Source organism: Pristiophorus japonicus, chromosome 13 (assembly GCF_044704955.1).
Source record: "Pristiophorus japonicus isolate sPriJap1 chromosome 13, sPriJap1.hap1, whole genome shotgun sequence".
NCBI classification, from domain to species: Eukaryota; Metazoa; Chordata; class Chondrichthyes; family Pristiophoridae; genus Pristiophorus; species Pristiophorus japonicus.
The window spans coordinates 65,668,262-65,694,455 of NC_091989.1; the positions used below are offsets into that span (position 1 = coordinate 65,668,262).

Consider the following 26,194-nt stretch of genomic DNA (forward strand, 5'->3'; position numbering starts at 1 on the left):
GTTGAGTAGGTTGAGCCTCTACTCATTGGAATTCAGAAGAATGAGAGGTGATCTTATCGAAACGTATAAGATTATGAGGGGTCTTGACAAGGTGGATGCGGAGAGGATGTTTCCGCTGATGGGGGAGATGAGAACTAGAGGGCATGATCTTAGAATAAGGGGTCGCCCATTTAAAACTGAGATGAGAAATTTCTTCTCTCAATGGGTTGTAAATCTATGGAAATCGCTGCCTCAGAGAGCTGTGGAAGCTGGGACATTGAATAAATTTATGTCAGAAATAGACAGTTTCTTAAATGATAAGGGGATAAGGGGAGCGGGCAGGGAAGTGGAGCTGAGTCCATGATCAGATCAGCCATGATCTTATTGAATGGCGGAGCAGGCTCGAGGGGCCGTATGGCCTACTCCTATTCCTATTTCTTATGTTCTTATATAGAGTCAGGAGACAAGTAGCAGAATGGATAGAAAGCTGGCTACAAAACAGGAAAGGGGTTAAAGTTAATTAATCAGACTGGCAAAACGTGGGAAGTGGTGTTCCACAAGGCTCGATGCTGGGATCACTGTTGCTCACCAATTTACATAAACAATTTGGACTCGGAAATCAAAAGTATCATTGGGGGGTGTATTTAATAGAGGAGGATTGCAACAGAACACAGGAAAACATTAATTAACTTGCAGAATAGGCTTGTAATTGGCGAATGAACTTCAGTATAGATAAGTGTGAGTTGGTACATTTTGGTAGAAAGAAAAAGGTGCCACATACTTTGGAAAATAAGGAGGAGAAATTGGCCTGGTTTTCACCTCCCGTTAGCGCCTGTGGGGGGCGGTAACGGGGTGCTGAGGGGTTACCGTCTGGGTAAGGTGAAATCACCGACGCTCACGAGCTTCCCTGGCGGTTTTGCGCTGGCACTAACATTTACCGCCTCGCTGCCTTGCGCCCCATAGATCGTGATGTCACCCAGTGTGCAATATCCCGTTACTGCCCTGGATGTAATATTCACTCCCGTTCCCTGCAGCATCGCCGAGCATCAACAACGGTAACTGTAGGAGGCATTGTCACCTTGGCTGGTAGTCAATGTATTTATCTCCCCATTCTGGTGCCTCCTGATTTCTTTTGCCCCCGCGATTGCTCAGCCCTGCGCTCTCTTAGAGTGCCTGGGGCTGCTATACATGTAGCGCAGGTGCCATCGCCAAACACAGACAGCATGAAGATTAACGGAGGGAAGAAGCCTCCAAAGATGGCAGCGTTGCACTGAACACTGCTCAGCACTCTGCTGCTACCATCCCTCTCACTCCCGTTAGCGCTCTAAAGGAAGTGGTAGCGCTTGATTCCCCGGCGATACTTTTGCACTCCCTGAAAGGTTAACACGGCGCAACGCAATTTCTAGCCCTAAGTACCTAAATGGGGTAGAGGAACAGAGGAATCTAGGGATACAAATACACAAATCACTAAAAATAGCAACACACGTTAATAAGGCCATTAAAAAGCAAATAAAGCACTGGGGTTCATTTCTAGAGGGATAGAATTGAAAAACAGAAAAGTTATGTTAAACTTGTGTAGAACCTTGGATAGGCCACACCTGAAATACTGTGAATAGTTTGGGTTTCCATATTATAAAAATGATATAGACTGCAGAAGGTGCAAGAAACATTTACTGGAATGATACCAGAATTGGGAGGTTATACTTATCAGGAAAGGCATGTGTGGAGCATAAACACCACCTGTTGTGCTGAATGGCCTGTTTCTGTGCTGTAAATGCTATGTAATACTAGGTAAAGAACTTGCATTTATATAACACCTTTCACGACCTCAGGAAGTCAAAAGTGCTTTAAAGCCAATGAAATGTAATCACTATTGTATTGCAGGAAAGAATCAGAATTATTAAAGAAATAACGAGGGATCATTGTTCTTTTTGAGAAAAGAAGATGGACAAAAGACAGCACCTAGGTTTTTGAAATGCTGAGAAGCATAAAATGATACAGATATAAGCAAACTATTTGATGTTGAATGATGGCGTAGGTCTAAAGGACAATGCTTCAAGTTAATAAACCTTAGACTTTGGCTAAGGCCACAGATTAGAAGGTGTGTTTCTTCAACAGAACAGTAGACAACTGGAATAGATTCCCAGCAAAAACAATTGCGACTAAGTTGGTTAACTCCTTCTAGGAGCACGAGATAAATATTTTAGTAATGAGCATTGGAGATTTGAAACAAAGATAAAGAAAGACCTCCATTAATATAGCTCTTTCATAACATCAGGAGATCCCAAAGTGCTTTACAGCCAATTAAATACCTTTTGAAGTGTAATCCTATTGTAATGTGGGAAAAATAGCCAATTTGTGCACAGCAAGCTCCCACAAAAGCACTGTGACAATGACCAGATAATCCGTTATAGTGATGTTGGTTAAGGGATAAATATTGGCCAGGGTACCGGGAAGATGTCCTGCTCTTCATCAAAATAATGCTGTCGGTATTTTTACATCCACCAAGGAGGGGCCTCGGTTTAATGTCTCATCTGAAAGACAGCACCTCAGACAGTGCAGCACTCCGTCAGCACTGTACTGGAGTGTCGGTCTAGATTTTTGTGCTCAAGTCTCTGGAGTGGGGCTTGAACCCACAACCTTCTGACTCTTGAGTGAGATGATTGTATAATTCAAACAGGATGGTTTGTGTGAGGATAGTTGAGGAAAGGCTGTCTTTCCTTCAACAGTCCCGACCACTGGTCTTGCCCTTGTAAAACTCACGCACCGCTGCTCTACCGTATCTCAGCAATCTCTACCAGCTTCACCCTAATGGCAGCGTAATAATTACAGCATAGTTGACCGTTGCGATTTATGATGAGCCCCATGATTTGCAGAAGTAATTTTTGTTAGTGCTCATGATTCACAAACCATTCTATGAGTTTCCATTTGCCACATGAATCAGCAGTATACTAAAATAGAAGGTTCTGCAAATTGTGAGACTTGTGAGTGAATCACAAATGTTGGCAATGTTTTCGTTCTCTCTTTGGAATATTTGAGATAAATGATGAGTCAGTTCTTATTTGTAAACCTTCAGTTCAGCAGCCCTGTGCTGTGAATGTGCTCCCAGCCTGCCCTCATATGGCCTGCTATATCTTCACACTGCACTGCAAGCAAGGATGGAGGTGTGCTCCAGTTGGCTAAACCGATGACATGGGAGTTGATGCATGTTACATCTGTGTGTGCATCTTATGCAGAAAATATCTTTTGAGAATAGATTTGCAAAAAATATATTATGAGGTTGCGGGCCCATTTCTCAATGCAGATGGCCAATGTCACATGTGAATAATACAATGATTTGTATTTACTTTTAAATGGTAGCACACCTAATGTCACCTTGTGCTGCAGTCTACTTGATACACCATATGAGCTGAATTTCAGGACTTATAGGAGCGTTCTTTTTACTTATAGCGTCAGCTGTAGCTCAGTGGGTAGCACACTCGCCTCTGAGTCAGAAGGTTATGGGTTCAAGTCCCACTCCATAGACTTGAGCACAACAATTTAAGCTGACACTCCATTGCAGTACCAAGGGAGTGCTGCACCTTTGGAGGTGCCGTCTTTTGGATGAGACGTTAAACTGAGCCCCGTCTGCTCTCTCAAGTGGATGTAAAAGATTCCATGGCACTATTTCGAAGAAGAACAGGGGATTTATCCAAAATCAACATAACAAAAACAGATTATCTGGTCATTGTCAAATTGCTGTTTGTGGGAGCTTGCTTGTGCACTTGGCTGCCCTGTTTCCCTACATTACAACAGGGACTGCACTCCAAAAGTACTTCACTGGTTGTAAAGCGCTTTGAGATGCACGGTGGTCATGAAAGGTGCTATAGAAATGCAAGTCTTTCTTTCTTTACTTAATCATATATAATTTTTGGCATGATGTCACAGAGAAAGTGATTTGGTGATGTGTTCAGCCATAATTTTCACTGTGTTTCTAAACAATTGCACACAGTTTTCCAAAACCAATCTTTTGGGAAGATAGTTTATGAAAAAATGTAATTGATAGCTCAAAGTTTGACACATTTTCATTAAGTAGTAATTTGAGTTTGGGAGTATATTTTAATCAATAAATATGAATTGCACAGCAAATTTTATAGCTCTTGTGAGAATAGTGGTGATGGGGAAATGATGTTATGAGGACTATTTATAATGAGTAATCTGTAACCTCCTTCAGCCCTACAACCATCTAACGTCTCTGCACTCCTTAAATTCTGGCCTCTAGCAAAAATCCCCGATTTCCTTCATCACATCATTGAAGACCTTATGCCTGAAATTCGCTCTCGAAACCTCTCCGCCTCTATACCTCTCCTCCTTTGACCAAGCTTTTGGTCACCTGTTCTAATATCTCCTTTTGTGGCTCGGGGTTGAATTCTGTCCGATAACACTCCAGTGAAGAACCTTGAAGCATTTTGCTATGTTAAAGGCGCTATATAAATGCAAGGTGTTGTTGAGTATAGTCTGCTGAGGGCAGTAAAATGGATGTTGTGTCTTGCTGACACGGAGTCATTAAAGAACAGTAATCACAGAGACACTCTGCATATTGATGCCAAGACACATGCAAGTATAATGAATAATAAGCTGAAATCGGCTAATTGGAATTCCCTTATTTCGTGTTTGATGTAAAATTGAATACTTTTTTTACATTATTGTTCCTTGGGATGCGGCAATACTGTCAAGGCAGTATTTATTGCCCATCCCTATTATCCCAAGGGCGTTAAGAATCAATCGGATCGTGTGGGATTGCGAGGCCAGACAAGGGAGGGGTGGCTGGTTGTCGTCCCTGAGGGATATTAGTGAACCAGTTGGGTTTTTGCAATTTGCTCAATTTCTGGTACTCACCCCAATATTAACATTTATTGAATTCAGTGTCGCAATTTGTCGTGGTGAGATTTGAACATTTATAATTTGTCATTGTTCAGGCTGTGCTGATCCCTGCACAGATAAACTGCAAGTTCCATGCATGTGTTCTCAGTTTATTAAACTTCAAGCAGTAAAGAATTAACACACAAAGAGTATCATGGCAAATCTTTGTTTCTTTTATCATCAGATCATTGGGTGTGAAATCCTGGCCTTGCCGGGTCCTTACGGAGTGTGTACGGAGTGCAATGCGCAGGCACCGAAAGCCAGCTTTTCCAATCTGTCAAGATATCTCTTGACAGATCTTCCACATTCCCACAGCAAGGACATTCGCGCAGGTGAGATTGCGCTATTTGCCCATCTCTTGCCCAGCGAATGTCCTCAAAACCTTTAAGCCTGGTAAAAGCAGGCACATAGCCTACTGTTACCAGCATAAGAGTTTTAAAACACATAAAAATTAAAAGTTAAACACACATTTTTAGAGTAAAAACCCTGTCCATTAAGGTAAGTTTATTTTAAACCCCAAATAAATCACACACAAAAAAAAATCCAAAAAGTATATATTTTTTCTAAAACCTTTAATTAACTTTAATTTCAATTAATGGTAAATATGTGAGATTTTTTTTATTTATTATGCTGTGTTTGGGTGTTTTAGGGGTTATTTTCATTGATAATAATAGGAACTCGGAGTTCCCATTACTATCAATGAGAATACTGTTTCGTGATTGGCTTTTACTTGCATACCTTGAAGACAAGGATGCATTCCGATGTGCGGGAATAGAAGGCCTCCGACCGGAATTTCAGGGCCATTATCTTTTAGCTGCTTTTCTCAATAAAAAAACTGTAATCCATATGATTAATAATATCTTCAGAGGTCAATGTTTTGTCAAAGATACATTTGTTAAAGAAATGTAAAGAATCTGGTAGATAATGGCTGTGATCATTTTGAAACTGCTCAGACTTACTGGAGGTGTTCACACAGACCCAGCTCTGGCTACAGTGGCAGCAGTCTTGCCTCCTAGTCAGAAGGTTGTGGGTTCAAGTCCCACTCCAGATTTTTGAATGATAAGGGAGTCAAGGGTAACGGGGAAGTGGAGTTGAGACCAAGATCAGATCAGCCATGATAATGAATGGTGGAGCAGGCTTGAGGGGCCAAATGGCCTACTCCTGCTCTTATTTCATATGTTCTTGTGTTCCATAAACTTGAGCAGAGACCCATATCCGACACTTCAGTGTTGTACTGAGGGAGCACTGCACTGTCGCAGGTACCGTCTTTGGGATGAGATGTTAAACCGAAGCCCTGGTTGCCCCCTCTGCTGGATGTAAAAGATCCTATGGCATGATTCAAAGAAGAGTCAGGGAGCTTTCCTGGTGTCCTGGCCAATACTTATCCCTCAGCCAACATAACTAAAAGCAGATTATCTGGTCATTATCTCAGTGCTGTTTGGGAGAGCTTGTGTGTAAATTGGCTGCCGTGTTTCCCTATATTACAACAGTGACTACACTCCAAAATGAATTAATTGGCTGTAAAGCGATTTGGGTTGTCCTGAGGTCATGAAAGGTGCTATCGAAATGCAAGTTATTTCTTTATTTGTTGCATTAATATGTGTGATGTCAAAGCTGGAGAGGAAAATGTGAGAAATTTAAGATGAATCTTGCAAATTATTTTGGTGTAAATAGATACCTGGCTTTTCATATCATAGAAACATAGAAAATAGGTGCAGGAGCAGGCCATTTGGCCCTTCGAGCCTGCTCCATCATCGATATGATCAGATCCATGTCTCCACATCCTTTGATCCATCTAATTCTAATACAGTATATCGAATACTCTGACCAGTCACATACATAAGCTGTGTAGATGGTGGCGTGAATCACCCTTATGAGTGGTTGATGCATTTTGTATCAAAGCTTTAGTCAGAAACTAAACTGGAACACGACAGAATTAGAGAAATGACTGTGGTGATTCTTAAAATTCGACAAAGGTTGCGACTTCATATAAAGCAACAAATTTCAGCTACTACGTAAATCACCCTTGTGTTTTCCGATAAACTCATTTAGGCCTTCACAGTTTTTTTGTAACGTATGAGAGAACTAAAGTCCCATAACACTGACATTTTATTAAAAATGATTGGATTACTTCGAATAAAGCAAACCCGCTGCTGTTTCTACCCATTGAGTCTGAACCAGCTGCCCCATTACACTGATTTAAACAGCCTGGCTTTTCCTTATCTGTATTAATGTAGCTCTTTTCCTGGAAGAGACTATCTGAAATCTGATTTTAGTGGAAAAATAGACCATCTTGAAGCTTTTGTTGCAATAAATAATTATGCTGAATAGAGTTGAATTGATGTACATTTGGACCAGTTTCTACTTCATGCCAACCTAAGAAAATGTTTCAATTCTAAACCTACAGTAAAGATGGTCTTATGTAGAGAAATTGTCTAAATTTAAGTCAAAGTTTGTCCTTTGCGTTTGAAGTGAATTAACCCATAATGGACTTCACTTGCTGTATTCGTTTATATTTTATTGCACTATTGGTATTTGACTGTTTTGTGTTTCATAATTCTATCTAATAATTATAAGTAAAGACATTAGTAATGATGGCCTGTCTGACTGAGTGCTTTTGCACTCTAGTGGGAATAGTGGCGATTATTGAATATCTCTCTGAATACAGTAAATTTACAACCATAATCACTGTAATGATGGTGCCTTTTCAGAACTATAGCACAGAAGAAGGTTATTCAGCCATGATCTTGTTGAATGGCGGAGCAGGCTCAAAGGGCTAGATGGCCTACTCCTGTTCCTAATTCTTATGTTCTTATGAGGCGCCCCCTCTGCTCTCTCAGGTGGATGTCAAAAATCCCATGTCATTATTTTGAAGAAGAGCAGGGGAGTTATCCCCAGTGTCCTGACCAATATCTATCCCTCAATCAACATAACAAAAACAGATTATCTGGTCATTATCACATTGCTGTTTGTGGGAGCGTGCTGTGCGCAAGTTGGCTGCCACGTTTCCCACATTACAACAGTGACTACACTATAAAAGTACTTCATTAGCTGTAAAGCACTTTGAGAGGTCCGCTGGTCGTGAAAGGTGCTATATAAATGCACTAAAGTAGTAGTACTCGGTAAAATAATGAGACTAAAATTGGACAAGTCCCCTGGACCTGATGGCATGCATCCTAGGGACCTAAAGTGGCTGCAGAGATAGTGGATGCATTGGTTCTAATCTACCAAAATTCCCTGGATTCTGTGGAAGTCCCAGCGGATTGGAAAACCTCAAATGTAACGTCCCTATTTAAAAAAGGAGGCAGACAGAAAGCAGGGAACTATAGACCAGTTAGCCTAACATTGGTCGTTCGGAAAATGCTGGAGTCCATTATTAAGGAAGCAGCAGCAGAACATTTGGAAAAGCATAATTCAATCAAGCATGGTTTTATGAAAGGGAAATCATGTTTGACAAATTTGCTGGAGTTCCTTTGAGGATGTAAAGAGCAGGGTGGATAAGCGGGAACCAGTGGATGTGGTGTATTTAGATTTCCAGAAGGCATTCGATAAGGTGCCACATAAAAGGTTACTACACAAGATAAAAGTTCACGGGATTGGGGGTAATATATTAGCATGGATAGAGGATTGGCTAACTAACAAAAAACAGAGAGTCGAGATAAATGGATCATTTTCCGGTTGGCAAACAGTAACTAGTGGGGTGCCGCAGGGATCGGTGCTGGGTCCTTAGCTATTTGCAATCTATATTAATGACTTGGATGAAGGGACCGAGTGTAATGTAGCCAAGTTTGCTGATGATACAAAGATGGGTGGGAAAGCAAATTGTGAGGAGGACACAAAAAATCTGCAAAGCGACATAGATAGGCTAAGTGAGTGGGCAAAAATTTGGTGTATAATGTGGGAAAATGTGAGGTTATCCACTTTGGCAGAAAAAATAGAAAAGCAAATTATAATTAAAATGGAGAAAAATTGCAAAATGCTGCAGTACAGAGGGACCTGGGGGTCCTTGTGCATGAAACACAAAAATTTAGTATGCAGGTACAGCAAGTAATTAGGAAGGCAAATGGAATGTTGGCCTTTATTGCAAGGGGGATGGAGTATAAAAGCAGAAAGTCCTGCTACAACTGTACAGGGTATTGGTGAGGCTACACCTATAGTACTGCGTACAGTTTTGGTCTCCGTATTTAAGGAGGGATATACTTGCATTGGAGGCTGTTCAGAAAATGTTCACTAGGTTGGTTCTGGAGATGAGGGGGTTGACTTATGAAGATAGGTTTAGTAGGTAGGGCCTATACTCATTGGAGTTCAGAAGAATGAGAGGTGATCTTATCGAAACATATAAGACAATGAAGGGGCTCAACAAGGTGGATGCAGAGAGGATATTTCCAATCATAGGGGAAACTAAAACTAGGGGACATAGTCTCAGAATAAGGGGCTGCCCATTTAAAACTGAGATGAGGAGGAATTTCTTCTCAGAGGGTTGTAAATCTATGGAATTCTCTGCCCCAGAGAGCTGCGGAGGCTGGATCATTGAATATATTTAAGGCGGGGATAGACAGATTTTTGAGTGATAAGGGAGGAAAGGGTTGTGGGGAGCGGGCAGGGAAGTGGAGCTGAGTCCATGATTAGATCAGCCATGATCTTATTAAATGGTGGAGCAGGCTCGAGGGGCCAAATGGCCTGCTCCTGCTCTTAGTTCTTATGTTATTATGTCCTTCCTTCCTTCCTTCCCTCCCCTCCCCTTCCCTTCCCTTCCCTCCCCTCCCCTCCCCTTCCCTTCCCTTCCCTCCCCTCCCCTTCCCTTCCCATCACTTTCCTTCTCTTTCCTATTCTTTTTTTCTTTCCATATAAACAACAACAACTTGCATTTGTATAACGCCTGTAACGCACTAAAAACATGACGAGGCTCTTCACAGCAGTGTAATCAGACATAAATTGACACTAAGCCACGTAAAGAGATATTAGGATCGTTGACCAAAAGTTTGGGCAAAGAGGTAGGTTTTAAGGAGCATTTTAAAGAAGGAGAGGAATGACAAAGGAGAGATGGGGAGATTTAGGGAAGGAATTCCAAAGCTTGGTGCCCAGGCAGCTGAAGGCTGGGCTGCCAATGGTGGAGCGATGAAAATCGGGGAAGTGCAAGAAGCCAGAATTTGAGGAGTGCAGAGATCTCGGAGGGTTGTAGTGCTGGAGGAGGTTACGGAGGTAGGAAGGGGCGAGGCTTTGGGTGAGGATAGAAAGAGATAGAGTAGGAAGATGTGGCAATGGCGCAGCGCTGGAAGAGGAGACAACAAAGGGGGAGGAAGCGCCCTGAATATCGGCTCCACCAGACCTTCTCCTTTCAAAAGGGGGTTTGACAAACCATTCCGCATCTGCCGCAGGGTCAACTGGTAGTTCCCCAGGGTCGGCAGGGAAAGGAAGGGAGGTTGGACTGGTTCCCGGGCTCAATCCTCCCCACATTCATTTACCTGCGGCGAGCAGTCTGCGTTTTCCGCAGCGGGGCTGAGAAGCAAGGCTGATGGGGAGAGGATTGCATACCGTCCAACTTTGGGGACAAGCAGTCTCATACAGTGGAAACTCCTGCCACTTCTCATCTTACCACTTTTCCATGTTCTAAAGGCTGCATCATGTGCAGTTTGCATGTTAAACCGTGTATGTTTAAGATCTTAATTCTTCTTATTAACTCTGCTGACAAAGCTTTTTATTTAAGTGGGGATAATATATCACAGGGTCTTTATCTATAAAAATGAGAAGGGACAGAGGAGAACAAAAAATCCATTACTGCAAACCAGATGAATTTTCTGTCTAATCTGAGCTGACAACTCTTTTTTTTTTTAAAGAGTCTCAGTGTGCAGCCATGCCGTGCACAGTAATCTTTTGTTCAGGCATATTTGTCTTTCATGAAACAGTAGCAGGCGATTATAGTCGGTGGCAGAAATGAGGGAAATGAAGCTCCGAGCATGGTTGTTCAGATGTGTGACTGCCGATCTGAAACAACAAGATATCTGGGCACATCTGGGGAGAAACCAGCCTGTTAATCGATGAATGGGAACAAGTGCACAGTCTGTTACTGTACAGGCTGTTCTGAGTATAACCACATACTCCTGTGAGTTGAGAGCAAGCCAGTTCGACCAATCTTCCAACACATACCCTCCCGTCCTCCGCCTCTGGATTACTATTCATCCCTCACTTCCTCTGCACCATCAGAGGACGATCTTTCACCCACGACACCCCTACCCTGGAATTCTATATTGGCTTGCTGTCATCCTTCTTTAAAACCTATCCTTTCACATGTGATTTCAGTCCCCCGCCTCCTCCCACACCAAACATCTTAACTTCCTGATCAATGCCTCTCCCCTTTATAAAGTGCTCTGAGGAACAGCTCATCTCTTTCACTCCTGTGTGCCCATCCATCATGACTGAAGCAAGGTGATAACTGTGCTGTTACCCAGGAATTGCATGAAGAATAAATGCAGAAATGAGAAAGAAAGACTTGGATTTATATACCGCCTTTCACCACCACCGGACCCCTCAAAGCGGTTTACAGTCAATGAAGTACTTCTGGAGTGTAGTCACTGTTGTAATGTGGGAAATGTGGCAGCCAACTTGTGCACAGCAAGCTCCCACAAACAGCAACATGTTATGTTGATTGAGGGATAAATATTGGCCAGGATAACTCCCCTGCTCTTCTTCAAAATAGTGCCATGGGATCTTTTCTGTCCACCTGAGAGAGCAGACTCTCAGATTAGTTTAACATCTCATCTGAAAGAGAGATATTTATTTGTTAATTATTATCAATCTCAATGTCATCGCTAAAGGAAGCCCATGTATTATCCAAGCACTTGGTCCGCACGTTATAAACCAGTAGAATCGAGTCCATTGCAACATTGATTCACTTAGAGGTTGTAGCTACGAAGCAGAAAGTTGGAGATCTCCAATTTAAATTTTACACCAGTAGAGAATGGCATGTTGTCAAGTCACACAAAATATCAGCATGCGCGTGTATATTTTTTGCCAAGCCCTAACACTGCATTGCAGTACAATAACACGTATATAGGCTGTTAGTTCTTGAAGTAGGAAGTTCGCACTCAAATTAATTGATGGTTTGACTCAGCATATATGGTCGTTTGTAATGGTCATAATGATGTAACCTGATTTCATTCTGAACCGTCTGGAGTGGGTTGAACCTGTAACTCATGTGGTGTTTGATAACAGTTGTTTATACCCCTGTTTTTTTTTTCAGTTCTTTTAATACAGACTCTTGGAACAACAGCTGCCCCCCCTCAGTCTTGCTGACTATTGCCAAAAGTAGATCGTTCTCAGCCTCCTATGCTGTTGCCACCACGAACCACGTGAATGCCAAAAGACAATTACGGCAAGGTGAGCAATTGTTACATTTTCTTAACATACATATTTTTAAAATTAAGCTCAGGACCTGAACCACCATGTTTTTTTTTAATGGACTGTTATGTTAAAATTTGGTGTCATTTGTTTTTTGCTTCTGTCTGTGTTGGTTCTATCGTGCTGCTTTGTGCTGTGGTCCTCAATGGGGAATTATCTGACCAGGATATTCTTTTGTTAGGTTACTCTTCAAATATCACACCTCTCACCTCCCCGTGCCATTCACCCAACCAGGGGACGCCAGCCGGTAGTCCCACCAGCAAAAACTCTGCCGTTGAGTTCCCCGACACCGCAGATATACAGACTAAGACCAGCCGCAACCCACACAAGCCCTTAACCTACACTCACAGTGCACCAGATGTGGCAGGGCAGTACAGGAGCACCTGCGTTGTGTGCAGCAGGTAAGGAGAAGGTTTGCATTTTCTTTGCGATGGTCTGTATTGCATTTTTTTTAAAATTTGCTGTCTTCTTTGGAAATGTGGAATTTGCATTTAGAGACGGCATGGGGGTAGATTCTGTCTCTCTATGCGACAGTGTCGAACAGGTGACAGCAAATCGGCAGCTATCCATTGAGCAATGGAAATAAAACTGGGGAGAGATGTAAAAGGGGCTGCCGGTTTGCTATCACCCATCTTATTCTACTGAGTAATGTCAGCATTACCCCCAGTGTGCAGTTTGTTGACCTCCTTAATCTTGAAGCCCCAAACGGTTTGCACTGAGTATATTGCACACCTCCGATATCCATTTCCAGTTCATTGTTAAATTTTCATTTTGATTGGCGAGTCGGTTTCACGGTGGAGGTTTTCCTGCTTTCAGGAGAACATCGGCTAGCTTCTGTCACAAGATGGTGATGTCACTTGCTACAGCTGTCTGAAATAAATTAGGAATCCATGGGGGGCAATTTAAACCATCCCGCCCATTGTGAAGCTGACAGAATCGGGTGCAATGCTGGTTTCACACCCGAACAGATTTCACTCTCCATTGAAGTCGATGAAAATAATATTGGGTGGGGTGTAAAATCTCTGTTCCACCCAATCCCGTGGGGTTCTGGCCTGGCCAGTTCGCTTAAAATGACCCCCTGTAACATTTCTAGTTGGGTTTAGGACAACGGGTTGTGATTTAAACAGAGGCGGAGTTTACTCTGTGTTACCAACAGCATACCTCATAGAAAGAAAGACTTGCATTTATCTAGCGCCTTTCATGACCACCCAACGTCTCAAAGAGCTTTACAGCCAATGAAGTACTTTTTGTTGTGTTATCACTGTTGTAATGTGGAAACGCAGCAGCCAATTTGTGCACAGCAAGCTCCCACAAACAGCAATGTGATAATGACCAGATAATCTGTTTTAGCGATGTTGATTGAAGGATAAATATTGGCCAGGACACCGGGGAGAACTCCCCTGCTCTTCTTCAAAATAGTGCCATGATATCTTTTACATCCACCTGAGAGGGCAGACAGGGCCTCGATTTAATGTTTCATCCAAAAAAGGGGATAAATTTAAAACGTGGAGTACTCCAAGGCTCCCAAGATATGGCTACCGGCAGAAATGAGTAATGTGACATCACAAACTGACGGCAGTAAGAACTAACCATCAATGACAGCTTGTATTCACTTTGGCACTTGTTTTTCTAACCAATAATATTGTCAGCAGCCAGATATTGGTGGAGTGATCCGAGTAATAAGTAAAGGTTGGAGATGGACTGTCTCTTCAAGCCATAATTTAAATCCATCAATCTTGCATATTTTGAACCGGTTTATTTCTGTAAAGTTCAGTTGATACTTTAAGTGATTCCAATTTGAGCAAATGATTTGCCCTCTGTTCAGCTGTCTTATTTTTAAATTAGTTTTAGTTCTCTTGGATATCGAACATATCCAAATTTGCTGATGACACAAATATAGGTGGCATTGTAAGCAGTGTAGATGGAAGTATAACATTACAAAGCGATATTGATAGATTAAGTGAATGGACAAAAGTGTTGCAAATGGATTTCAATGTAGACAAATGTGAGTTCATCGCTTTGGACCTAAAAAGGATAGAACGGAGTACTTTCTAAATGGCGAAAAGCCAGAACCAATCCTACCTAAATAAGCATATGAGGGAAAAGCTGATACAGATGCAGCGTCCAAAATCTGGAGTTCTGGAGTCTGTAATGTTCCGGAATCTGGACACCGGGCCAATCCGTGGCGGAGTCATCCGTAAACTGGAAAATGTTCCGAAATCCAGACTCCCCCAGCCCTCGGCGGCCCAACCTCCGGCCTGACTTCGCCCGCCCCGATTTTGCGCAGCCCGACCTTGCCCTGACCCTGGCTCCCTCCTCCCCCCACGCCCCCCTCCAGGCCCCGGCTAAGTCTACGACTCCCTCCTCCCCCTTACCTCGGCGGGCCGACCTCGCCCCCTTACCTCGGCTGCCCGACCCCACCTACCTCGGCCCAGGCAAAAACATTCCAAAATCCGGAAATACCCGGAGTCCGGAACGGCCTTGATCCCGAGGTTTCCGGATTTCGGATGCTCAACCTGTAGAGTTAGCTGAGGAAACTGAAGTTTTTATGAATTAAATACTGTCATATCTTGGAAGTTTAAAAAGGATAATGTATCTTTAAAAAAAAACAGTGAATTGTTACAAGGTATTGCTATCTGTAACACTTGATCACAAAAATAGGTGACCGGATTTGAAAGAGTGTGATACAATTCTCACTTTATGTGCAGGGCGCAGACGTGACAGCAGCCTGGACAGAGTCCATGTAAAATATTTTGGGCACTCTCCGCCCATAGTCTAGTGGACAATGCAGTAGAAAAGGAACTTTACATTTGGCTCAGTGAAAGCAAATCAAAGATGTAAAAGGGTCTTCAGTTCTGAGTTACAGACGTTGTGGGCTTGTTTATTCACTTTTCACTTCCAGTATAGACTTATTACGGTTTGTCTCAAGTTTGTCACTGCATTTATTTAATTAATAAATCTGGACATTAGTTCCATAATTTCAGTTGGCGACAATGTTGTTCCTTTTAAACCTCTGACTGTGCTATTGTATTATATTTTCAGTGTGATGGTTGCTGGTTCTGGCACAAGGGTCTATTTATGACAAAGATTCCGATTGTTTTTTCCACTCAGCTAGTTGAGGTCCTCTCACACAGGACAATAAATTGGCTGTATTATTGGAGATTACGGGGCAGAATTTCGACTTGAACAGTAAAACGGGCAGGAATGCATCGGCCACCTGTTGAAGGCCCCTCAAGATGGTCCATTCCATTGACGGCTGTGTAAGGGGTGGCCGATGCAACACACCCCTTTAGCACTACAGCCCAAGACAAGCTTCTGCCCTCATCAGTCCAGACATGCCCACTTGCTCAGTGTCATAGGTGCCATCTCTTCCCTTTCTCCTCGCTGGATGACCCAGTCCTGCCAGTTTTTGGGGAACTCCAGGTGCTTCTCTAGAGATGATCGGAGGCCCAGCAGTGGATCCAATGATCCTTTGTGACGTCATTTATTTAAGAAAACATCTGCTTTGCGTTAACTTGATCTGAAGCTGCTTAATTCTCATCGTTGGTGGTTTTTATCATGCTAAAGGGTGATTGGATTGTTTAGAGAAGAAAGTTTCTGCCTTTGCATCTCTTCCAAGAATTGCAGATGATAAAACATAACAGTTATCTAATGTAAATAATGCCTTGTTGTTTGGAAAGGTTCTCAAGCATTGCAAACAAATAGCCAACGATTCATTAGCTCAGCACACAAAGAAAAATAAAGGTGAAATCTCTAATAACCAGTGCAGCATCTCAGCAACTTACTTTTATAGAACACAGATAACAAAGCATATTTGTTGTGTTTGAATGAGGGCTGTATAATCACTGTACAACAATATCAACTACCAGTTAACCACTGCATGTCGTTGAGATGAAAGAACATGCATTTATATAGTGCCTTTTTATGCCCTTTATGCCTTTGCAACCAATGAATTACTTTTGAAATACAGTCACTGCTAGGTGTAATGTATTTGCTTCATGGGTTCTTTGCTTAAAAATTCATAGCAACACATTGCTATTAAGAACTAGCTGGTTTATTAGCAAATACACTACACATTAACAGATCATCCACCAGGTTCACAACCACCTGCCTTGTCGTGGATCCCCTGAACCCAACTGGCTGGGGTTTTATTGAGTCTTGTGAAGATCGCGTGACTGGCTAAGCCACTCGAAACTCAACAGCTCTACAAACCTGTGAGCATCCTCGCAGATGCATACATTACAGTGGGCAAATGCAGCATATGAGATAAATGACCAATTAATATGGGGTTTTCTTGGTGATGTTTTTTGAGAGAGGAATGTTGGCCAGAATAATGGTAGAACTCCTTGTTTTTTGAATGGCACAATAGAATCTTTTGCAACTCCTCCCAAGACTTGTGCACATAATCTGGGTTGACACAACAGTGAGGGAGCACGTCATTGTTAGAGGACCCAGCTTTTAGGTGAGACATTAAACCAAGGTCACAAACAACAAGTGAGATGAATGACCAACTAATCCATTTTTGATGGTGTTGATTGAGGAAGGACTGTTGGTCAGGAAGTTGGGATAACTCGCTGCCCTGGAAATAGGCTTTTGGTCAATTTGGACAATTAAGGGATGGCACTCAAAGCCATTCGAGCAAACTCTAATTTGCATTTCAGGACGCATTAGAGGCATTAGAAGTTGGCTTTGTTTCCAATACACATCATTTAATATTTGAATGTAGTTTTCATAGTCAAGTGTCCCTGAGATCCTGCAATTGTTTTTACTGTTGCAAATTCAATACAACAATCCCAGTATAAGCCAAGCATTAAAATCATCATAAAGAAAGAAAGACTTGCATTTATATAGCACCTTTCACGACATCAGGACGTCCCAAAGTGCTTTACAACCAACAAATTACTTTTGAAGTGTAGTCACTGTTGTAATGTAAGAGTCACGGCAGCCAATTTTGCACACAGCAAAGTCTCACAAACAGCAATTTGATAAATAATCAGATAATCTGTTTTTGTTATGTTGATTACGGGATAAATATTGGCCAGGACACTGGGGATAACTCCCCTGCTCTTCTTTAAAATAGTGCCATGGGATTTTTTACGTCCACCTGAGAGAGCAGGCGGGGCCTCGGTTTAACGTCTCATCCGAAAGACGGCACCTCCGACAGTGCAGCGCTCCCTCAGCCTAGATTTATGTGCTCAAGTCTCTGGAGTAGGACTTGAACCCACAACCTTCTGACTCCGAGGCGGGTATACTACCCACTGAGTCGCAGCGGACACTGCACTTGAGAGCCAGCCTGGATTTTGTGCTCAAGTCCACGGGAAGAGATTTGAGATTTCACAAACCGGGCTAGCCTATATTGTCACTCGCATGGCCTGCGTCAAGGAGTCGTTATGTCTTTTTCAAAATGCAAACTGAATAATAATGATCACGTTATGGTACGTGCGCGGCAGCGCAGTAAGCTGAAAGATCCCGCGCAGGGCGCTCACCAGATTTTACATTGGAAATACCGCGCATGCGCAGAAATTTAAAGGGACTGCACATTTAAAGAAACAGGGCGCGCAAAACAAAGTGCAGCTTACAGTGAACATTGCTGAACAGCATTCATTTTTTTAAAGTTATCTTTTCCAGTTTGAATTCAAAGTATAGAAACAGAGGAAGCCTTGGGGTAGATTTAGACTCTTGGGCGATTGACAATGTGTAAGCCAAGTCATTGCTGACTGATGCAGTATGCTGCGCATTCTCAGCTGGTGACATGGTCGGGTTCTGAGGCCAGTGAATTTAAATTGTGAACAAAGTGAAGGGTGTCAGGAGAAGTTGGAGGGGATCCCTGCTTCTTAGCAGAAATAGACCATTAGTTCGATTAAAAAAAATATATATTTTTTAAGAATTTTGCAGATAAAAGGATTCAGAATCATGAAAAGATGCACATGTATTCCTAAGGGGTACGAACAAGTCTGGCCTTCTGAATTTAATTTTTAAATCATTGCACTTGTTGCAGATACTGATGATGATGAGAGTGCAAATTGCTCCCAAGTCTTGAAACCAAGTGTGGATGAACAGCCACAGGCTTTTACCAAGAAATTGCGTAGTGCTCCGTCTGGGGCGGTGACTTTTGCGGGAGCGCAGAAGTATCGCCGGGCGCTACACAATTCCAGCAGATGCAAACTTCCGGTTTAGCGCCCCAGGAGGGAAGTGGAGCGCCAAATCAAGCACTACACAATGTCCTGTGCAGCACTGCCGGGATCGGAGGCTCCTCCCTCTCTTAAAGGGAAGGCCCATTGCTGCAGGTTCTGCACTAAATGTACTTCCACGGTGGCTGGCAGCATGCGCAATCCGCGACGAACAGCTCCAAGCTCTCTAACAGAGTGCAGGGCCTGATCAATCGCAGCCCAAGAAAAGGAAAAAAAAATGCTCAGATGTTTGTAACAAGAATTTTCACTTACCTCACCTGCGGTCCCTTGAGATACCACTCCCCACGCAGCTGGCCTCCCTCACAATGCCTCCTGCAGCTGCCGGTGTTGAAGCCCGGCAATGCTGCAGGGGGCGGAATCGAAGTTTGCATCCGGGGCGGTAACGGGGCACTGCGCACCATATGATGTTACAATTTCCAGGGCGCAGGAAATCACGGCATTAGGGGTTACTGCCATCGCTAACCTCCAAGGCAAGTTCGCACGTGTCGGTACTCTCGCTGCACCCAGTCGCAGAGCCAGTAGTGCCCCGTTATCGCCCCCTGGAGGCACTAGCTGGAGGCGCATAGGAGGCCAATTTCTCCCCCTAATTAGTATTTTAAGTTTCTTCACATCAGAAAGGTATTAGAGGCTGGAGACTTAAAAGACTTTTATCTTGGGGAAAGCAGTCTGTGTTTTCCTTTCCTGACTTCATTCCAAATTGTCCAAAATGTCAAACAAATGTAATTCAAGTTTAAAAACAAAGATAGCGACAGTGCAATTGTGTGCCCTCAATTTTCCGGCCAAAATAAAATGCAAGCTTTTTGTTAGTGAGAACAAATGGAGGCAACCTTCCTAGATTGTATAAAACAACTCCTACATCAACAACAACAACAACAACTTGTATTTATATAGTGCCTTTAACATAGCAAAATATCCCAAGGCACTTCATAGGAGCATTATCAAACAAAGTTTGAAACCGAGCTACACAAGGAAATATTAGGGCAGGTGACCAAAAGTTTTTCAAAGAGATAGGTTTTAAGAAGTGGCTTAAAGGAAGAGAGATGGGTAGGAGGGAATTCAGGAGCTTAGGGCCTTGGCAGCTGAAAGCATGGCTGCCAATGGTGGAGCAATTAAAATCAAGGATGCTCAAGAGACTGGAATTAGAGGAGTGCAGATATCCTGGAGGGTTGGGGGAGGTTAGAGGAGGTTGGAGGAGATAAGGAGGGGTGAGGCCATGGAGTGATTTTGAAAACAAGGATGAGAATTTAAAAATCCTAGATCAACAATATCTCTTCCAAGTTCAACACCCTCCCCCATAGCTACAAACACCTAGAAGTTGACATTGAGTTCCTGCACCTGCTTTAGCTGGCTTTTTCTCTTTTTTGATTTTTTTTCACTCATTTGATTGTCACCAGTTTGCTGTCATAGGTCACAGTCTTTGCAGGGTGATTGGCACTGGAAGGACTAGTCCGTATACTTTGCCCCTGCCAGGATGAAATATATCTGCGTAAAACATGGAAAGGTATCTCCAGGCTCCCTGATAGTTCAGTCGGTATTTGTATAGCCTAGTATGGCACTGAGCTGCATTAAGTGTCATCACCCAGGGCAGCAATGGGGGCTCTCCAATTGCCAGGGTTCTTGGAGCAAGGAGAGGACAACCTCCCTGTTATGTATTTGCTTCATGGGTTCTTCGCTTAAAAATTAATAGCAACACATTACCAGTTCATCCACCAGGCTCACAACCACCTGCCTCATTGTGGATCCCCTGACCCCAACTGGCTGGGGTTTTATTGAGTCTTGTGAACATCATGTGACTGGCTAAGCCACTCCCACTCAACAGCTCTACAACTATTTTTGGTAGAACAATAATCAAGTACCCCCTGATTAAAGAGGGGCACTAAAACCGACAAATTAAACTTTTGACCATAAACTTAAATCTGATGATGTACTCCAATCCCTCCGGTGCCACCTCTCGCGGAAGGCCGCGAGTGTATAGGTGGACACCGTGTGTTCCATCTCCAGGGATACCTTGGCTCGGATGTTCAACAGCTCTACAAACCTATGAGTATATACACAGTTGCATACATTACACCCCCCTCCCCCTTCTCCCCGCAACCCACTTCCCATTCCTTATCACTTTCTAGTGACACATTAATGTTACATCTCATAAAGGACCCAGGCCTCGACCTTCAAAGAACAAGGGCTGATTTTTGTGTTGTGTCCCTGGATATTCATTCAACAAACTGTTGTGCACTACACAACAGCAAGATGATATTATTGATATAGATACTTTTCTCCACAGTTAAAACTATATTTTATTACTGTCCCTCCCATTTTGTACATGGTTTACTTCCTATTTTGTTTATGTTCTTTCCCCTCTGTCCCAACCAAGATGGCGACCAGACCTTTGCTAACAGACCAACTAAGAGTTGCACGAGAGCAACAGCGAATGGTTTGCCTTCTGATTTCTTTTTTTTCTTCCCCTTGGGCGAAAGTTGTTCACTACCCCACGTACAATGAGGATGTCTTCCATCAGCAGATTATGTGGGCAGCAGTAAGACTGACCTTTCCCGCCACATGAAGTATGGGATGCCTCGTGCTGGGAAAATGGGTGCCGGGAGCAAGAAGAATAATCGGGCAGTGTAGGTTAGCAATGCCGCTGAAAACCAACCTCCAAGCTCAGCCTCAAACCAGCTCCACCTTCAGTACCAAAGGACTTGTCAAAGACACGTTACCCTTTTGCAGCAGGGCAGGGATTTGAGCAGTTGTGGTAACAAAACATTAAACAGGATGACAGCCGCTTTCACCATATCGGTTTCAGTGACATTACTGTGAAGAGTGTACACCATCCGCAGGAGCTGTTATGAAGATCTCATTGCTTATTCCTCATGCAAGAAAGCCGCACGCAGCCTTTCGATTCCTGTTGCAAAATCAGCGCTATTTCTGAACATTGTATGTGGAACATCAGTGGCACTGAAAAGTTATCACCAAATAAAAGCTTTGATTATGTCTGAGGTTTTAGTTTGCAAGGTAGAGATTGCTCATAAATTCCCTACATATACATGCTGGTTCTTTGGCAGATTAAGTATCATTGACACAATTTAAATTTGACTTTCTTACCTAATAAACACGAGTGTTTCACAGATAATGTAAAATAATCTGCTTAACCTATCTGGATTCTTCCAGATAAAGCACTAAATGCATTTCCTTCTAATTAACATATTGGAAAGATATGCTGCCTTGTTTATATTGGCATATCTAGTGCAGTACATAAGAAAAAAATTAGAAGCAGGAGTAGGCCATTTGACCCCTAGAGCCGTTCAATAAGATCATAGCTGATCTGATCCTGCTTCTGCTGAGAGAGTTTGAACAGCTAGGGATTAAATTGAAAAGCAGAACCACAAGGGTAATAATCTCTGCATTATTACCTGAGCCACGAGCAAATTGGCGTAGGGTCAATAGAATCAGGGAGATGAATGCGTGACTCAGAGGTTGGTGTGGGAGAAGTGGGTTTCAATTTGTGGGGCACTGGCACCAATACTCGGGAAAGAAAGCTGTTCCTTGGGGACAGACTACAGCTGAACTATGCTGGGACCAGAGTTCTAGCAAACTGACTAAGTAGGGAGGTAGATAGGGCTTTAAACTAAATAAAGCGGTGGCGGGGGGGAGCGGGGAAGAGGACGGTTGCAGTAGAGAGCAATCTAGAATGCTAAAGAGAAAAGAAAAGGAAGCAATGCAGGAAAATGATTGTGGTAAGGTCAACCAGATTATGCCAGGAAGGGACAGAGCATACAAACAAAAGAGTGCACTAACAAATAGGGTTCAGGTCAGAACAAAATAATGTTAAGATGTCTAATAATGTTAAAAAGACAAATTTAAAAGCATTGTATCTGAAAGCATGAAGCATCTGTAATAAGGTAAATGAATTAACAGCGCAATTAGATGTAAACGGATATGATATCGTTGCAGTGACGGAGACATGGTTGCAAGGTGACCAAGGTTGGGAACTGAATATCCAAGGATATTCGATATTTAGGAAGGACAGGCAAAAATGAAGAGGGGGTGGTGTGGTGTTGTTAGTAAAGGATGAAATCAGAGCAACAGTGAGAAAGGATATTGGCTCAGAAAATCAAGATGCAGAATCAGTCTGGGTGGAGCTAAGGAGCACCAAGGGGCAGAAAACATTGGTGGGAGTTGTCTATAGGCCTCCAAACAGTAGTGGTAGTGTAGGGGATGGCATCAAACAGGAAATTAGAGATGCATGTAGCAAGGGTACGACAGTAATCGTAGGTGACTTTAATCTACATATAGACTGGCCAAACTAAATTAGTAATAATACTGTGGCAGATGAATTCCTGGAGTGTGTATTTTAGACCAGTGTGTTGAGGAGCCTACTAGGGAACAGGCTATCCTAGATTGGGTATTGTGTAATGAGACGGGGTTAATTAAAAGTCTTGTGTCGAGTCCTTTAGGGAAGAGTGACCATAACATGATTGAATTCTTTATTAAGATGGAAAGTGAAGTAGTCCAATTTGAAACTAGAGTCCTAAATCTAAACAAAGAAACTACGAAAGTATGAGGAATGAATTGGCTATAATAGATTGTGAAGATTCATTAAAAGGCATGATGGTGGATAGGCAATGGCTAATATTTAAGGAACGAATGCATGAATTGCAACAGTTATATATTCCTTTCTGGTGTAAAAACATAAAAGGAAAAGTAGCCCAACCATGGCTAACAAAAGAAGTTAAGGATAGTATTAGATCCAAAGAGGAGTTATAAAAAGTTGCCAGAAAAAGTAGTAAACCTGAGGATTGGGAGCAGTTTAGAATTCAGCAAAAAAGGACCAAGAGATTGATTAAGAGGGGGAAATAAAGAGTATGAGAGTAAACTTGCAAGGAACATAAAAAATGACTGCAAAAGTTTCTACAAGCACGTAAAAAGAAAAAGATTAGTGAAGACAAATGTAGGTCCCAAAATGTTAATTCTAAAGGGGCAAAGTGTGTTAGAAAGACAAGCCTGAAGGCTCTGTGCCTCAATGCGAGGAGTATTCGGAATAAGGTGGACGAATTAACTGCGCAGATAGCAGTTAATGGGTATGATGTAATTTGCATCATGTTGACATGGCCTGTTCTCTATCCACGTCAATACATTAACCCTAATACCATGTGCTTTGATTTTGCACACCAATCTCTTGTGTGGGACCTTGTCAAAAGCCTTTTGAAAGTCCAAATACACCACATCCACTGGTTCTCCCTTGTCCACTCTACTAATTACATCCTCAAAAAATTCCAGAAGATTTGTCAAGCATGATTTCCCCTTCATAAATCCATGCTGACTTGGACAGATCATGTCACTGCTTTCCAAATGTGCTGCTATTTCATCCTTAATAATTGATTCCAAAATTTTCCCCACTACTGATGTCAGGCTAACCGGTCTATAATTACCCGCATTCTCTCTCCCTCCCTTTTTAAAAAGTGGTATTACATTAGCTACCCTCCAGTCCATAGGAACTGATCCAGAGTCGATAGACTGTTGGAAAATGATCACCAATGCATCCACTATTTCTAGGGCCACTTTCTTAAGTACTCTGGGATGCAGACTATCAGGCTCCGGGGATTTATCGGCCTTCAATCCCATCAATTTCCCTAACAAAATTTCCCACCTAATAAGGATATCCTTCAGTTCCTCCTTCTCACTAGACCCTTGGTCTCCTATTACTTTTGGAAGGTTATTTGTGTCTTCCTTTGTGATTCTGACGGGACGGGACAGGTTAGATGCAGGTAGAATGTTCCCAATGTTGGGGAAGTCCAAAATCAGGGAACACAGTTTTAGGATAAGGGGTAGGCCATTTAGGACTGCGTTAAGGAGAAACTTCTTCACTCAGAGAGTTGTTAACCTGTGGAATTCCCTGCTGCAGAGAGTTGTTGATGCCAATTCATTGGATATACTCAAGAGGGAGTTAGATATGGCCCTTACGGCTAAGGGGATCAAAGGGGTATGGAGAGAAAGCAGGTAAGGGGTACTGAGGGAATGATCAGCCATGATCTTACTGAATGGTGGTGCAGGCTCGAAGGGCCGAATGGCCTACTCCTGCACCTATTTTCTATGTTTCTATGTCCTTTACAGATAGAAACAGGAGAATTTGTAATGGGGAACAAGGAAAAGACAGAATAATTAAATAAATACTTCGGTTCTGTCTTCACCGAAGAGGACACAAATAACATCCCAGAAATGCTAGGGAACCAAGGGTCAAGTGAGCAAGAGTAATTAAAGGAAATGATTATTAGTAAGAAAATAGTGCTGGAGAAACCAATGGGACTGAAGGCAGATAAATCCCCAGGGCCTGATGACCTGCATCCCAGAGTACTAAAAGAGGTAGCCATGGAAATAGTAGATGCATTGGTTGTCATCTTCCAAAATTCTATAGATTATGGAACAGTTCCTGCAGTTTGGAGGGTGGCAAATATAACCCCACTATTTAAAAAAGGAGGGAGAGAGAAAACAGGGAACTACAGACTGGTTAGCCTAACATCAATAGTAGGGAAAATGCTAGAGTCTATTTTAAAGGATGTGATAATGACACACTTAGATAATATCAATGCGATTAAACAAAGTCAACATGGATTTATGAAAGGAAAATCATGTTTGACAAATCTACTGGAGTTTTTTGAGGATATAACTGATAGAATAGATAAGGGAGAACCAGTGGATGTAGTGTATTTGGATTTTCAGAAGGCCTTTGATAAAGTCCCACATAAGAGGTTAGTGTGCAATATTAAAGCACATAGGATTGGGGGTAATGCATGGATTGAAAATTGGTTAACTGACAGGAAACAGAGAGTAGGAATAAACGGGTCTTTTTCGGGGTGGCGGGCAGTGACTAGTGGGGTACCACAGGGATCAGTGGTTGGGCCCCAGTTATTCACAATATAGATAAATGATTTGGATGAGGGAACCAAATGTAATATTTTCAAGTTTGCTGACGACATAAAACTAGGTGAGATTGTGAGTTGTGAGGAGGATGCAGTATAACGTGGATAAATGTGAAGTTATCCACTTTGGTAGGAAAAACATAAGGACAAAGTATTATTTAAATGGTGATGGCTTGGGAAGTGTCGATGTACAGAGGGACCTGGGTGTCCTTGTACACCAATCATTGAAAGCAAACATGCAGGTGCAGCCAGCAGTTAGGAAGGCAAATGGTATGTTGGCCTTCATTGCAAGAGGATTTGAGTACAGGAGCAAGGATGTCTTACTACAGTTATACAGGGCCTTGGTGAGACTGCACCTGGGGTATTGTGTGCAGTTTTGGTCTCCTTACCTAAGAAAGGATATACTTGCCATAAGGGGAGTGCAGCAAAGGTTCACCAAACTGATTCCTGGGATGGCAGGTCTGTCCTATGAGGAGAGACTGGGTCGACTAGGCCTGTATTCACTTGAGTTTAGAAGAATGAGAGGGGATCTCATTGAAATTCTGAATGGGTTGGATAGACTGGATATGGGGAGGATGTTTCCCCTAGTTGGGAAGTCTAAAACAAGGGATCACAGTCTCGGGATACGGGGTAGGAAATTTAGGACCGAGATGAGGAGAAATTTCTTCACTCAGAGGGTGGTCAACCTGTGGAATTCTGTACCACAGAAGGCTGTGGAGGCCAAGTCACTGAATATATTTAAGAGGGGGATCGATAGATTTCTAGAAACAAAAGGCATCAAGGGGTATGGGGAAAAAGTGGGAATATGGT

The 26,194-nt window shown here is 42.6% G+C and overlaps 1 protein-coding gene across 1 annotated transcript in view; it reads left to right on the forward strand.

Annotated features, from left to right (window-relative positions):
* The window catches only part of pde3a (phosphodiesterase 3A, cGMP-inhibited), a 572,752-nt gene that overhangs the window by 464,695 nt on the left and 81,863 nt on the right, over nucleotides 1-26,194 (forward strand). The window contains exons 5-6 of the mRNA XM_070897592.1: nucleotides 12,122-12,258; nucleotides 12,461-12,680. Coding sequence (XP_070753693.1) covers nucleotides 12,122-12,258; nucleotides 12,461-12,680 — 357 coding nt within the window. The remainder of the gene's footprint in view (nucleotides 1-12,121; nucleotides 12,259-12,460; nucleotides 12,681-26,194) is intronic.